The following is a 17,159-nucleotide window of genomic DNA, read 5'->3' as shown; positions in this document are numbered from 1 at the left end:
CAACTGCTGAGCCAAACCGGCCAGGGCGTGTTCTCATTTTTTAAATGAGAAAAACAAACCTCAAAGAAAGATAAATATTTACTTATTTTAAGCCATCAGTAAGGGGATTTTGGATAGAAGTAAAACCATTTTTATTGTTCCTCACTTGAGTGTATAGGATATACCTACCTCAGATGATGTCTATAAAAATGTTTTGGATTCTTCTCAGGAGTTAGCCTAAAACATCACCTTCCTTAAACACATATTCATGAACATTAATGATTTACCTTTAATGGACACAGCTAATGTAAATCAGCTAAGATAAAAAATTAAATGGTCATATTAATAGCTTGAGAAGGGGTTCTATGCAAAGTTAACTGATCCATGTAAGGTTTTGAAATTAGTTACACTGACTTCCAATATGGATGGATAATTTTTATGCCTCTGCTTGAATATCCAGAAGGGCCGATTAAATGTCTGGCTTCCCACTGGAACCTGGGCAAGGCCAAAGTGATAAATGTATTTTTAACCACTCATGACAGGTAGGTAGGTGAACAGAAAGAGAAGAAGGAAGGAAGGAAGGAAGGAAGGAAGGAAGGAAGGAAGGAAGGAAGGAAGGAAGGGAGGGAGGGAGGGAGGGAGGGAGGGAGGGAGGGAGGGAGGGAGGGAGGGAGGGAGGGAGGGAAAATAATAGCACAAAATGAAATAGGGCTTCCTAAAACTGATTGTAGATTAGAATCACATGTTGATATTTGTAAAAACTCAAGTAAAGTTCTCACTTAATGTGGTAGATAGACTATTTGAAACAACTTTAAGTGAAACTACATATACCTAAACCAATATTACATAAGCTAATTGATATAAAGGAGAATTAAATTCCTACACATCTTATCAATATTATAATGAAAGAACTTTATTTAAGAACTTGCTATAACTTGTATTTCTAAATATATAATTCTGGTGAAAGAATTGCTTGGAATCTGCTCTTTCAACCATAACATAGGTAATTATAACATCTATTGAGATTTCAATGTTACTAGCCTACACACAATACCTTCAATTTCTAATCTTCTGTTAACTGAATTGAATTCTGGTTTTCATCTCCACTCATCTGTTAAAGTTGCCATTCAGTGACATTCCAAATGCCAATCTTAAGTGACATTTTTCTTTATTTACTGAACTATTTGCCTTATTTGACATCATTTAATCTTCTTGAGATGGATAAGCCATGGTTGCCTATGACATTGCATATTCTTCTTCATTCTATTTGAATTTTTGCAATAGTTTATTTTCTCTCACCCTTGGATCATTTTCTTACCTTTATTTAAATTTTTGTGTCTCCCAGAGAACCATCTTCTTATCATATTCACTCTCCCTAGTTAATCTCAACTACTTACATGGGTTCAATTACACCAATATACTGACAACTTCCAAATTGAATTTCCTTTCCTGGTCTTAAAACACATATTTGTCAACTGCTGAAACTCCTTTTCTGGATTTCTCGCACACACCTCAAACCCAAAGTGCCCTAAAAGTGAACAATTGCTTTCTCCTTATTAAACCAGTCTAACTTGGTGCATTTCCATTCTGAACTTCTGCCGTCTTCTACCTAGTCACGCAAAAAAAAATATGAGAATATTTCTGAACTATTTATCTCTTATTTTGTTTTATCTCCAGTATATTTATTGGACAAATGCCCATTTTCTCATTGTTATAATCGTGGTTCTAATTCAGATTTTTTTCAGCTCTCATTTCAGTATGCAGTATTTTCCTATTGCTTGTTCCTGCAGCCTTGCTCTCACTTGAATGGAACATCTGCAGAACCACCAGAATCACCTACTAACATGCATATCTGTGACAACACTATGCTGAAGAATATCCAGTAGTGCCACACGGCATATAAGATAGAGCACAAGCTCCTTAATGTAATGTGCACACCATGTTAATCTGTGTTTAGTAATTTGGATGTATCTCCAATCTTTTCAACCTCTTCTCTGACCACTCCCTTCCTTGGATTTTTTTACTCCAATGCAAAGCTGTCTGTGATGGTCCATTCTTAACACCCAACTCCTTGTCTGAATGACCATCCTCATCTGTGTCCTCAACTGGAAAGCTTTCAGCACCCCATAAGCTCTTCACGTGGTCAGCTCCAACACAAATTTCTCCCTTGGCCTTTATATTCAAACATGCAACTGCCTTCTCAATTTCTTACTAGACAGTATGACAAATTTAATCTGTCAAATTTTAACTGATTTTACTCTACCCACATCTCCAAAGAACTGCAATTTCTATAGTCTTGCCATTTCAGTAAAGATAAATATGTTCTTCTAGTTGTTCAGTTACTCAGGTCGAAAATCTTACTCCTTGATTGTCTCTTTTTTTCCCTCACCTTTCATAACAATTCATCAGCAATTCCTGTCAACTCTACGATCACATTTTTATCAAAACCAATCACTTCTCACTACTTCCTCATTACTGTAACTTCTGCTACCGTTCTAGTGAAAATTATTTATATCTTTCATGGCTATTTCGAAAATAGCCTCTTAGACTAGTGGACATGATTCCTCTTGCTTCCCCTCCCCCAGTCCCTGCTTTGTTCTCAGACTGTCTCTTCTCTACCCAGCAGTCAGACAGCGTTTCAAACATAAACTCACGTGTTCTTGTCATCCTTGTCACGCTCCAGCTCTCTTCACATGCCTTAGTTTTCTTCATGGCACTTATCACCACTCGATAGATACTTACTTTTATTTTCAATTTCTTCCCACTATAATGAAAGCTACATGAGAACACAGACCCTTTTTGTGTTTGTTTTTGTTTTTTACTTAGAACAATGCTGATCTTTTGTGACACTCACCAACATTTGTTAACAAATGAGTAATGACTGTAGCTCAGGAAGTTTTTTTGTTTGTTTGCTTGTTTTTGTATCAACACGAATGCTTAAGTGTCCCTTTCCCTGCTTTCTTTAGAATGGAATATGTATTTTCATTTCATTTTTTTTTTTTTTTTTGGTACGTGCCCCTAGCAGGAACTGAACCCGGGACTCTCTAATCCACAGGCCATCACTCCAACTGCTGAGCCAAACCGGCCAGGGCATGTATTTTCATTTCTTTATTCCACGGTGTTTTATAGGTTTGGGTAGCTATCTTCCATTAGGCTGATCTTCAAGAATGGAAAACTCTCTCTCTCATCTTTTTAATTACAGTGTTATCATAGTGCCAATAATTTAAAACACATTCAATAAACACTGGAATTAAAGGAAGAAAGAAGAGAAGGAAGGAAGGAAGGGAAGAAGGAAGGAAGGGAAGAAGGAAGGAAGGAAGGAAGGAAGGAAGGAAGGAAGGAAGGAAGGAAGGAAGGAAGGAAGGAAAGAAGGACTATGTAAAGGCTAAGCATCCTTAAGAAATAGTCTAGATCTTTCTGTAATCATTAAAACAACAATCATTTGAACATAGAATACTGAATTACATTGATATCTGGATCAAATGGATGTATGGCTGTGTATAGCTAACAATTTGTAAAGGCTTTGTTAGCTGAGTTTTAACTGTTAATAAAATAATGTCTTTCAACAATTAAATTTTGTCTATTTTCAGAGATCATCTATAGCTGGGTATTTAATGAGTTCCCTTCCTTTGTGGCTGAAGACAGTCGGCGGTTCATTTCCCAGGAGACAGGCAACCTTTATATTTCTAAAGTGCAAACATCAGATGTTGGCAGCTATATTTGTCTGGTGAAAAACACGGTGACGAATGCCCGAGTACTTAGTCCTCCAACGCCACTCACTCTACGTAATGATGGTAAGTTGCATGGCCCCAACTGAAATAGTCAGCCATCTCATATGTGAAAAATAAAGATGTATGAGTGTTTTACTAAGCCCTTGAACTTAGTACAAAAGAAATAAAGAGAACATTCGCCATATTTTTAGTCTGAGATTATGCATACCCTAGCATAAAAATTTTGACAATAGGAAAGTGATGATCTATGGATGAGAAATAATAAACATAATGTCAACTGATGCCCAAAAAGGGAGAGAGAATGTAAAAAAATGAACTGTAATAAAGACTCTGCAGCTCTTTAGTGCCTCTATATAGCACATATGCATGAATTGGGAGCGTTTTATAGGTTCGCTTTTCATTACATTTTTATTTTAGCTACCTTCAAATTGAATGTTCAGCTTTTAATATTTCATGGTACAGTTATAATTGTTATTATTACTTTTTCAATAATAGGAACAGTTGGAACTTTAACTTTTAAGCAGAATTCAGGAAGATACGATAATTCTATAATTATAGGTATTGCCATCTATCTAGAGTATCTTCAAATTTAAATACCTCATTTCTAGTTACAGACATTTACAGTTAAGCATTGCATTAAAGACGTCAACTGCTGTATTACAGTGATATGTGCCATGTGGCTTGCTCTGTCATGCAATAAAAAATCTATAAATGCATATTAAGAAGTGAGCTTAAAATACTTATTGTGAAGTTTAAAAAATAATATATTTTAACACTACTCTTTTATATACTTGGTTTTAGAATATATGCTGCTGGAATGTATGGCCATCTAATACACATTCAACAAACACTGGAATTAAAGGAAGGAAGGCAAGAAGGGAAGGAAGGAAGGAAGGAAGGAAGGAAGGAAGGAAGGAAGGAAGGAAGGAAGGAAGGAAGGAAGGAAGGAAGGAAGGAAGGAAGGAAGGAAGGAAGGAAGGAAGGAAGGAAGGAAGGAAGGAAGGAAGGAAAGAAAGACTATGTGAAGGTTAAACATCCTTAAGAAATAGTCCAGATCTTTCTGTAATCATTAAAACAACAATCATTTGAACATAGAATATTGAATTACATAGATATCTAGATCAAATGGATCAAATATGTACAGCTTTGAAATATAGCTAACAATTAGTAAAGGCTTTGTTAGTTGAGTTTTAACTGTTAGTTATATCACAAGATTTTTGTTCATTATTTAGTTTTTTAGCATATATATTTAGACTTAGTAGTAAATATAATACAAGTACATATAACAGCAATAATCCTAACAGGTAGAAAGTATAAATGCAGTATTTATTTATTTATTTATTTATTTATTTATTTATTTATTTATTATTGTTCAAAGTATTACAGATAAGATGTCTCTCTTTTATCCCCCATTGACTTCCTCCTTCCCACTCCCACTCACTCCTGCCTTCCCCAACCTAGCGTCCATGTTGATTGGTTCTTCATACATGCATATAAGTTCTTTGGTTTATCTCTTCCACCCCTCCTACCCTGAATCCCTCTGAGGTTTGTCAGTCTGTTCCTTACTTCCATGATTCTGGATCTCTTTTGGTCGACAGCTTATTTTATTTATTACATTCCAGAAATAAGTGAGATCATGTGGTACTTGTCTTTCTGTGACTGGCTTATTCCACTTAGCATAATACTCTCCAGATCCCTCCATGTCATCTCAAAGTGTAAGAGATATTTCTTTCTTACAACTGCATAGTATTCCATTGTGCATATGTACCATAGCTTATTTATCCACTCATCTACTGATGGACACTTGGGCTATTTCCAGGTTTTAGCAATTGTAAATAGTGCTGCTATGAACATAGGGATGCATATATTCTTCCTGATTGGTGTTTAAGGCTTCTTAGGATATATTCCAAGAAGTGGGATCACTGGGTCAAATGGCAGGTCAATTTTTAATTTTTTGAGGGAACACCATATTGTTTCTCATAGTGGCTGCACTACTCTGCATTTTCACCAGCAGTGTACTACAGTCCCCTTTTTTTCACACCCTTGTCAGCACTTTGATGATTTGTTGATGACTGCCATTCTGGCACAATATCTGTTTTAGAGATGAGGAAGCCAATATTAGAGAGATGAAAGGACCAACCAGAGGTCACACAACTAGGTAATGGCATGGGGGAATAAATAGGAAACAAACATGGAGATTTGGAGACCAGTTTACTCTATTGACAACAGCCAGCGATGAGCAACAGAATGGAAGCAGTGGTGATAGCACTGGTGGTCAGGAAATATGCCTGCACATCAGGAAGGTAGAATTACCAGGATATGACTAATTAAGCATGGGGCTCTGGAGTAGGAGGAAACTTTAGCATAGTTTCTGTGGATTGGTAATCTCTAACTCTCCCAAAAATTTTTAGAAGCTTCTCTTCTTCCCTTAAACTGGACTATGAGCCAATACCCCTTCACAAAATCTACATAAGTATCAAATTTATCTTCTTACTTATAAAATTCAAACCTAACTACATTTCCATTCATACTGTTCTTCCCTTATCCTATTTCAATAGAGATAATACATTATTTCTTCTCCTATTAGGACCATCCTTTTATCTTTGTTGATTATCGTTCCCTCTGGCCTTTTCAGAATGTTACACTATTACTCATTATTTCTTACATAACCAATACCATGTTACTAAACTAATAAATTATTTTTAGTCATCATATTAATTGAATTTACTGGAGCAGTTAAAATTGTTGACATTTTTTATGAACATCTTTATTTTCAAAGAATCATTATCTGAGTAGTACTATATGAAATGCTAAATGGAGATATACAAATAAGTAAAACGTACTCTAAAGTTAACATTTAAGTTAAAAAGAAACAGGTGTAAAACACCTGCTAAGTTTCAATGACATCTTTCAACGACAGTCTTACTTAAGATTTTGTGAAAGAAGTTAGAAAATTTATATTTTTTCTTGCTGTATATTATATAAGGTTATTGTTTCCTTGGTGATTCTTTGCCTACTAATGTGCACTTTTTTAATCAAAGTAATACATCCATATTAGATGAATGGTTTATAAGTGCAAATGAGAAAAACAAAAATAGAAACAAGAAAATACCTCCCTCTCATCAAATCCCATTCCTTAAAACCAACTTTTTAACTTCTTTTATTCTTTGTGAGGCTCACATAAAATACTAAAGATATTTATATTTTGTTTCATCAAGTCAACTGAAATCATTACTGTGGTTAAGAAAGCCCGTAAAAGAGTATAAGATAAATAGACATGGGTTTAGAAACAAACCTGAAAAAATACAGATTACACTGGAAGGATAAAGAATGAAAATACTACAAAAGATTATGACAAGGAGTCTGAGAGATAAAAGGAAAAAACAGGATTGTAGTGTCAAGGAAGCCATGGGAAATGAGTGTTGGAAGGAGAGGTGGGAACACAGCCCACGGTGGTGGACTAGATGCCTGTATATTTGTGTGCTTGTCACCCTCTGAGACCTACAAGCCACAGCTATATCATAATGAGAGTGTGAAGGAGAGGGAGCAGTTCACTAACAAATGAGACATTTTGATTAACTATTTCTGGAAAAATAAGGGAGGTTGTGAGTTAAAGGATTAAACAGGTAGAGAAACTAAAACTTAGAATAAAGGAGTTTAAAGGACTAAGGCATGTGCCCAGTGCAAGCCTGAAGAAGCTCTGAAATTAAAGTTAGCTGGGGGTAGACATGAAAAATGAGACAGACAAAGGGGGATTGAAGGTGTGTGTGTATGTTTAGCATCTATTTCAGTGAAATATCTGAATACCTTCGCTTCTCTGTTCCTACATGCAAAAAGTCCAAAGGGCTTGTCTCCTAACAATATGAATGAACTTTTTTTTGGGTTAATCCTCACCCAAGTATATTTTGTCATTGATTTTTAGAAAGAGTGGAAGGGAGGAAGTGGGGGGAGAGAGAGATATCGATATCAATGTGAGGGAGATACATCAATTGGTTGCTTCCCACACAGCCCTGACCAGGGCCAGGGCTTAAACCTACAACCCAGGCACATGCCCTTGAACGGGAATCAAACCCAAGACCCTTTGGCCCACACTCTAACTGCTCAGCCAAATTGGTCAGGGCATGCATGAACTTTTTATGGGAAGCTGAAGTCCTGAATGTGAATGTTGGCACACAGGCAAAAAAGTATTCTGGCAGGTCGGTATCCATAGCCTGACAGCCATTTCCTTGCTCCCATAGCAAAGCTGAGAATATTGTCCTGGCTGGTGTGTCTCAGTCAGTTGGAACATCATCTGGTGCATGGAAAGGTGGTGGATTCGATTCCTGGTCGGGGTGAGGATTTAAAAAATAAAGAGCTGAGGACTCTCAGCACACTTTACTCAGCCTTCTCCTCATTCCCACCACAGAAGGAAACCAATTCTATGGACTGGGGAGCCACAACTTCCAAACTTCTCATACTTAACATTTATATGCAATTCTAAGTTAACAGTTTCTATTAAAAATTACTGAAGTTACTGAATGGTTACAGAATTTGAACCAGAATAATGTGTGAAAAAAACAGGAAACTTTTAATATGTTAAAAAAAAAGGGTATCAATTAGACTGGAATTATTTTTTAAATCAAAATCTTTCATATCACTATTTGATCTCTCTTCAAAAAAGTTGAAAAGTATAGGGTAGACCCAGAAACATGGAAGGTACAGACTCACAACCCCCAGAAGAAATGGGGGGGGGAGATAAACCACAGAACGTATATGCATGTATTCATAACCAATGGACATGGACAGCAAAACTGGGGATGGGGTGGGGGGGATGGGGAGGACGGTGTCAATGGGGTAAAACAGGAGAAACATCTGTAACAAAAATAAAATTTAAAAAAAAAAGAAAAGAAAAGTATGTTCATAAGAAGGACATACTCCTGAATGTTTTCCCAAGTAGATGGCAAATATTAAATACTATGTCTAAAAATAAAAACTGAATACGATTGTGGGTGAATCCACTTATTTCACCACCGTCAGATGCAGTTCCTGGTTTACAAACCTCTCAGTGCAGGGACAGGCATTAGAGTAGATATTTCTGCAGACGTGGCAAATACCTGTGCAGGGTTTTGAATATAAAAATTACACTTAATCTGCTGTGACTGTAGAGTTAGCTATAAAAATCATTTCAAGGACATTGTGTTTTTATACTTCTCTGGAAAAAAAAACTTTCTAAAAATAATAGAGGCTATATGCATAGGCAAATTATTTCCCAAGTACCAATAAAATTTTACTTTAAAATTATTATGAAATGTCTTGGATTCCCTTAAAGCAAAGCTGAAACAAAATTAGCTTGCAGGTACTTTATTCGAAATTTATCCCGGAAAGTAGGAATGTGGGACGGAGGGGTGGAGCAAAACAGTGAAAGGTGGTTGCATTATGGAGATGACCACTGTGCACAGCTGGGGCTGATCCCAGGGCAGGAGCCTTGGGAAATGCACTCAGAATAGTCTCCTTGGGGGTTTACCAATGGGCTTTCATTTCCCATTGCAGGGTGCTAACTCCACAGGCAGTTAATTTCTGTGCACCTGCAGGTGGCCCTCAGGTGGCACCTCGGTGATACTAGGAGCTTTAGAAGATTTGAAGTGCATAAGTGACATGACGAAAATTTCCTCTGCTGACAATGGAAAATTATCCTCACACATTCACAGATGTGTATTGCATACCTAAGCGTTAGATAACTTTTTATCTAGTGGAGGTACAGCATAGGGAAAACAAGTGCAATAACCATCCTTAAATAATTTACAATATAAGACAGGGAGGCTGTTACCCTGAATACTGCATGTAACTGTGTATCCTAGGATCTGTCTGCATTCATTTAGTGCCCACGAGGCCAATCTCATATATCATTGCTTTAAAAACAAATGAAAAAAATTTAGCTCCAAATGAGTAATACATTTAAGAGTAATACATATTTTTACTAATAGTTTGGAGGTGTTGGCATTGAATGTAACACAGCAACATTTATTAAACACATCACTCAAGCCACATCTCTCTTTCACCAAGCCCTGGTTCCTACAGCTGCCATATCTATCTGCCTCAACATACCTGGGCCCCTCCCCCACAGCACCGGGGCCTGTTTTTCCTTTAGGGTCTTACTGTCTGTATTAAATATGGCAATTTCATACTTTCATTTCTCCTTTCACTTGAGTCCCCAGCTCAGTTGTGAAGATAGTTTTTGCTTATTTTATTTTTATTTAATCAAGTTATGTTTTATTACTACATGAGAGGCATTGTCTGAAAAACTTTACAAGCATTAGGGTGAAGGGATGCGAAATATATACAAGCAGATATAACTTTAAAAGAGAAGTTGAAGTTGTTCTATTAATATCATACAAGATATTAAATGCATTTCTAAAAACAGAGAGGATCACCATAACTGACAATAGGTTTAACTCCTCATGACAAGGTAGCAGCTTCTTTCCACAATGCACGGAGCACAGGACGGGGCCTTCACTCCTCTTTCCATCCAGGCAGGATCTTCTCTTTCAAGATCTCCTCCTTCGTAAGGCACATTCTCTCATCCCGTCTTTAAAGCTATACTGGCTGTAGAGTGCTATATAGATGGTAATGAAAAAAAAAAGTAATGAAAGAGAAAACAAAACCAGAAACAGTCCCTGGGTCCTTTTCCCATCCCAGGAGTTACATAGCGAAGTAGAGAAAATCACTGAAGAAGCAACTTAAGAAAGTAATGTGAATACATTATGCAAAAAGTTGCCTTTGTTAGAGAATTGGTATTTGCCACATTGGGGAGATAAACTGCTATTTGGAGGAGAAATTCTAATGGCTTCTTTTGTTGTTAATGAACTACAATCAAAGTCATCAACTGAGAATGTATATGTAAACAACAGGTTTATTTTTAAGGCAAGAATTGTGTCAACAAGGAAATTATATACAGAATTATCAATTTACATAATCAGTGAATTAATCCCATTAATATGTGACTGAATAATGCAGGTCCTAAGGGCAATGGAAAAATAGTTTTAAATGGCATGCATTGGAAAATGTGCTAGGCTGAGTAATGATCCCCAAGATGCCCGTATCCTAATTCCTAGAAACTTTGAATGTTAGCTGATATGGTAAAGGGACCTTACAAATGTGATTAGGATCTTGATAAGGAGATATTACCCTGGATTAGTTTGGATGACTGTGGCTGCCAGCCCTAAATGTAGTACCAAGTGTCCTCACAAGAGGGAGGCAGGGCAAGACTTGACTACGAAGAGAAGGTGATGTGATGGTGAAAGTAGAGATTAGAGAGGTTGCTTTGAAGATGGAGGAAGGGGCCCTGAGCTGAGCAATGCAAACAGTGCAGCTCTGGAAGAGGGACAGGCAAGGAGATGGGTTTTCCCTAGAGCCCCTGGAGGGAGCGTGGCCTTGCCCTCAAGAGAGGCCACCTTGATGGAAGCCAACAGAAATTGATTTTGAACTTCTGAACTTCAGAATGGCAAGAAAATAAATGCATGTCATTTTATTTTAATTTTATTTTAAATTAATTTTAAAAAATTTATCTTTGTTTTTGAGAGTATTACAGATGCCTCCTAGCCCTCTTCCACCTGGCTCCCACCCCACCCCAGGCCTTTACCACCCTATTGTCTGTGTCCATGGGCAGTGCATATGTGCATAGAAATTCTTTGTTTAATCTCCTCCCTCTCTCCCCTTCCCTCTGAGATTCATCAGTGTGTTCCATGCTTCTATGACTCTGGATCTATTTTGTTTGTCAGTTAATTTTGTTCATTAGATTCCACACATGTGGAATGCATGTCATTTTAAACTACCAAGTTTGTGGTATTTTGTTACAGCAGCCATGAAAAACTAATACAAAGAACAAACAAACATTTGGAGCAAGTTTTTTCTTATTTGTTTTGTGTAATGTTTGAGGTTATTCTAGTCGGGTGTTGGCACTGGCTTGTTCCTGTGCATTTCTTCACTTCTTGGTAGCTTCAAATCAGCCAGTGTGGGTGTATTTACAACATGAAAAACATCAAAGGTACACATCAGGGTTTCTACTTACCTCCATCCCCGGAGAAGTGGTTGTTAAGCAGCATTCTGATGGTGATTCACCATCTAAGATCACAGTCACTGAATCGAAAACAACATTTGATGGAATAAGCATGAATTTAACTGTACCCTTGTTCTACCCCACTTCTCTCTGCTTTGCACCAGATGAAAGCACAGACAGAATGGATCTGAGGTTAATTTGTTTCTGATCCCTGAAATTTGTTTGGCATTCACACAGTACGATGCGGCAAAATCACTCTTATTTCCTGACCAGTGGGCTTATCACAAAGAAATATGACAATTGGGATGGCCTTGGGTATTCTTAATTTTTTCATTTTCTCTTCCAAGTTTTGTTCCTTATGTATTGAATATCCTACCCTAACCTCAGGAGACTTTTTCTTCTTCTAATCTTTGTTTAGAATTTTCAATTTATAGATAGTTTCAAGGGGACTTGGCAAGCTGGTGACAAGAACACTCCTACTCGAGTATATTTAACTATTCAAAAGAAGCTGAATAATATTAAAGTTTTATGTCAAAATTTGCAGGAATATAGAAACTTATTTGGCTTTTATTAATCTTTTATTTATTTTGCTCTGAGTCTCTCACGGAAGCTTATCATCTTGACGTGAATCAAATTAAATAAAAACATCAAAAAATCATTGAATGATTTCTGAATAAGATGAATACTTTGCTTTCTCAGATGTCCTTGACAAGCAGCCATTCCATACAATTCAATATCTACTCAAACAGACTTACAAAAACAAATTTCACTTCTATCTATAGAGATAAGAATTATTATCAAGAAAAACAATATGCATTATTTTATCAACTTTCTCAACATGCCTTAGAAACTTTGTAGAATTATTTAATAAGTGTTTACAAATAAGAACAATTTGCTAAACATGTATCTAATTTAGGCTTTTTCCTGGTTTCTAACATGAAAGCTTGTTACTGTTATTCAGGAAATAAAATTCCAAAGGATGTAAAATTTTGACAACTGACATGGTGAATGTATCATTCTAAATATAAGAAACATGAATTTTGCATTGTTTTTGTAAGGGTAGAAAATGTATGTTCTGTTATTTTAGTCTGACTTTCTCTCCTATTGTCAGACTAATCTAAATGGTCTTTGTTGCTATAGTTCCTTTCTTCATTTAATAATCTACAATCTGGCATAGAGCCACCCTGCTCAAGGAGTTTTCTCAAAATCAATCAAGTGTCTATTAATCAAATATATCAGTGTTTTCTCAGCCTTCATCATTCTTGACCTCTTTGCAATATGTTTAAACAGAAGAATATTTTATTTTCTTGACTTACCTTGCAGTAGACTTCCCCGGGAAGTGTCATCTATGCCGTTCACTGTCTCTTCTCAATGTGCCCCATAAGCCGGTCACTCCATCTCACTGTCCATTCACTCATTTGTCTGTCTTGTTTATACTTGGCATTTTTCCAGAAAGAATTTGAGGCTTATCCTTTTCAATGTAGATGTTTCTCCAGGATTCTACCCCTAAGACTCCTCTAAATTATTTTTCTTTAGCGGGCACTTCTATTTCTCTTTCAATTTAGAATCTTCACCCCAAAAAACTTCTCCAGCTGGTGTCTGTATTGTTAGTAAGATCACCTTTATTCTAAACATCTAACAAAAAAATTTCTGGAACAATTACAATCGTCCTGATCTCTTGGCCACATACATATTGCATAGGTTTGGCAGGCCCTTTGAATGCTACATCTGCAGTGTCGTACTCCACCATCTCGTTTTTCCACTTCTAACTACAACACTACCTCCTGCTTAGATCAGTGGCTTTCAACTGTCTTTTTCTCTAGTCTTTTTTAAAAAATATGTTTTTATTTATTTTTTAGAAAGAGAGAGATGGAAACATCAATCTGAGAGAGAAACATCAATGGGCTACCTCCTGCATGCCCCCTATTTGGGATTGAGCCTGAAAGCCAGGCATGTGCCCTGACCAGGAATAGAACTGGGACCTCTCAGTCCATGGGACGTTGCTCAATCCACTGAGCCACAGCTGCAGGGCTACAGTTCACTCTGCACTCAACTTGCAAGAGCATTGCCACACTCCAGGCTGTGGGAGAAAGTAGAGGCGCAGGTGGACTAGCTGCAACACCGTCTCCTGCCCCATCAAACAAGGAGGCTCACAGAAAGCAAGTTCACGAGAGTGGCATCCTTGTGGAGATTTAAATTAGAATTTATTTTGATGAATTTTGTTTCACATAAATTGGCCACAAAGTTAGATTTGATTTGTCAACTACTTTGTCCTTGGACAAAAGACAACATGTCTGTGATTTAGTTTATTCACCTGGACATAGGAATAGCATGGATACTTGTCTCATAGTGTTATTGTGGAGATTAAATGCATGAGTACATGCAAAACTATTAGAACAGGGCCTGTTACACAGTAAGCTTTAGTAAAGGTTACCTATTAACACAGTATTTATGACTCAGTTCCCATGTCTCACTAGCATGTGGGGTCATTACAGTTAAGAACTACTCTCCAAAACTGTTTCTATTTCTGTAGTGTTTGTTGTCGCTGTTGTTTACTGTGTGAATTCAAACTCCTGTGTCTATAACTGAGGATTTAATAGAGGTTGGGGGCAGGTCATAGCATTGAAAGTAGTTTTGTATGTGATCACTTATCTTCAATCATTCTTCATTCAAAACCTCTCCAGAGTTTTCTACCTCTGTTCCTTTTGTTTCTTGCTTTCTTGAGATGCCCTCTGAACCCCTAGCTCTGCCTGCAAGTATTTGAATGACATCTAAGAACATGCAGCTCCTTAGTTGCAGTAAACAGGAATATAATCTACCTTATAATAAGTAGAATTTTAATTTTATTATAACATATTTTTTATGTTTGTTCATTTTGAAATTCATTTTCCACTTTCATAATATTCACCCATACAGCCTTATGATACCTTTATAGAAATTATATTTTCCAGCTTGATATTTTACTACTCGGTAGAGCTCAGTATCACCTGAGCTTAGAGATTTTATTCTCTCCTACTAAGATATTTCCCACATCAAGGTACATCCCCAAATAGTCAATAAGTGCCATCACCAGCTCGAAGCCCGAGGACTGCTCCATTTTGCCAACACGCTGCTTCCCATACCTAAGGGATTTCACTAGCCGTGACAAGGCATTAGTCCTCCACATGATTTTAATTCACTGCTTTTTCTTTCTTTGTTTAAAAGAATATTTAATAATAAAATTTCTCAAAAGCTTTTGAAAGTCTATGAAGTAATATTAAATAGACCAGCATTTGCTAGTGGGACCCTCAAACACTTGCATGAGAATAATCTAGGATTCTCATAAAAGATGGAAATATGGAGCCATACCCAATATATACCCATTCAAAATCTCTGGACTCATCCTAAATGTCAGCATTTTTAACTCGAAAAATATTGTAAGATGAACAAATTATCAATAAAGATTTCTTTTTGGAGACACAGCGGTGTTGCTGCTTCCCTCCAATCCCAAAGGACACCAGCAGTCCTCTTCCATCTGGAAGCCCTAAGAATGATTTAATCAAAACGATCTCTCCCTAAGAGCAAAGAGCCCTCCTTCTTCCAGTTGCACTGAGTCATCAGGGCCTCCCAGAACCATGCTAAGCCAGAAAACTGCAGTGTATTTAAGAATGTCCACCAGCTTCTAACAGCTGCATCCTTCAGGAAATTCTCAAAAATAAAATCCTAAACTTAGTCTTTCCCTGGGAGGTCTCAGGAGAAACTGGGTCATCAAATAATGTACCACCTGGACCCCACTGGTGGGCTACTGGTTCCTGGTATTCCTTCAGAGAGAGGACTTGGAAGAAAAAGGTAGTTTAAGATCTGTGTGCAAATTGACCTCATCCTATAAATCTCAGAAATCTGCATTTCCGAAAGCACTGCCCAGGTACTTCAAGCATTCAGTACAATAGGGAACCACTGCACTAGTGGTTACTTGCCAAGTGTTGTGGATGTTTTTTTGTTTTGTTTTGTTTTAATGTTGAACATTTCTCCTTTGTACAAGACAGGGGTTTTGAACCAAAGGGGAATGAAAGATATCAGAATCATGTTGGGGAGATCCTGCTAATAATTCAGATTCCTGCTTCTTTCCCTTAGATATTCTGACTCAATGGACAGACAGTGCAGATTAGAGATATTTATTTTTCAGTGCATCCAGAAATTTTTGTGTTCAGTCCGGTTAGGGAATGTCTGACATTTTGTCTTATTTCAATAAGCCACTCTGACTTTGTAGTTATTTTTCAACAGTCACGGTATATCTTAAATCATTCTATTGCCTCTGGAATACTTTTAAATGTATTTAATTCATGGTTCTAGGTCACTACAAAGGCGATTATTAAAATTCAGATTACTAGGCTGTTTTTGGAGGAGTGTTCTTCTAATCAAGTTTCCATATGTGCCCTGAGTCTTTCCATTATATTTAGACAATCTTTCTATTATGAAGATGCCCACTTTCTTACGGTTACCAGTTTTTCTTGAACTTTTTTTCTGAATATAATTTACCTGATTTTCTCTGAGTATCCAATAAGGCATTTAAAAATAAGTCTCCCAGTGGATTATTTAAAATGACTTCCGAGTAGAAAAATGGCGGCGGAGTGAATGGAGCTACACAGACCATCTCCCAGGACCAAACTGGATTTACAACGAAAATAAAGGCAAATCGTCAGGAAGAGGCAATCGAAAGGCAGCCTGGAGGACCACATAACCAGGGACACCGACTCAATCCTGGTAGGCTTGCAAGGACGCGAGAGGGGGCCGGGAGCCCATGGTCCGCAACGCCCTGAGCTGGGACCAGGGGACTCGGCTGTAAGCTGCTGCCGCCTTGGCTGGGTGCCACGACCTCGGCTGGTGCCGCAGACTCGCAGACTTGGCCGCCCTTAGCTGGGAGCAGCACCCGCGGGTTAAAAGTCCTAGGCGGCTCCACGACGCAGTCTGGACAGAGGCTAAATTGGCAGCAGCCACTCACCTTGGGCTCCAGCAGAGGGAAGTCAGACTGGACTAGAACTGTGTGGGGACACTCAGGATTTGGAGGGTGCTCAGAGCTTTTGCTGATTGCAGCCACGCAGGACTGTGGTCATCTTACTCCTTCCCAGGGTACTGGGGAGAGGCTGCAGACCCTCCCTCAGAGATTCAACCCAACCTGGTGGCCATTGAAATGCTAATTGAGGCCCATTAACAACCAGCATCTGTCCCACCCTAGGGAAATCCTCTTACACTGAGCACCTGAGGGAGTTTTTCAGGCAACTCAGAAACCATGGTTCTTCAGGTGACCTCTACTGATAGCCTCCAGGCAGAAAAAAAAAAAAACCTAGGGGAAAGTTAAGACTTGACAATGGTGTTTAAAGTGGGTCCTCCCTGCCTCATCCAAACCCAGGAGAGGGAGCCACAAACATCAGAAC

At 37.8% G+C, this 17,159-nt stretch overlaps 1 protein-coding gene across 1 annotated transcript in view; it reads left to right on the top strand.

The window, feature by feature from the left end:
- CNTN5 (contactin 5) overlaps positions 1 to 17,159 on the top strand; it is a 900,389-nt gene that overhangs the window by 536,397 nt on the left and 346,833 nt on the right. The window contains exon 9 of the mRNA XM_036258335.1: positions 3,570 to 3,773. Coding sequence (XP_036114228.1) covers positions 3,570 to 3,773 — 204 coding nt within the window. The remainder of the gene's footprint in view (positions 1 to 3,569; positions 3,774 to 17,159) is intronic.

This window comes from Molossus molossus, unplaced genomic scaffold (assembly GCF_014108415.1).
Source record: "Molossus molossus isolate mMolMol1 unplaced genomic scaffold, mMolMol1.p scaffold_m16_p_13, whole genome shotgun sequence".
NCBI lineage: Eukaryota > Metazoa > Chordata > Mammalia > Chiroptera > Molossidae > Molossus > Molossus molossus.
This window is presented reverse-complemented; position numbering and strand designations above follow the sequence as displayed.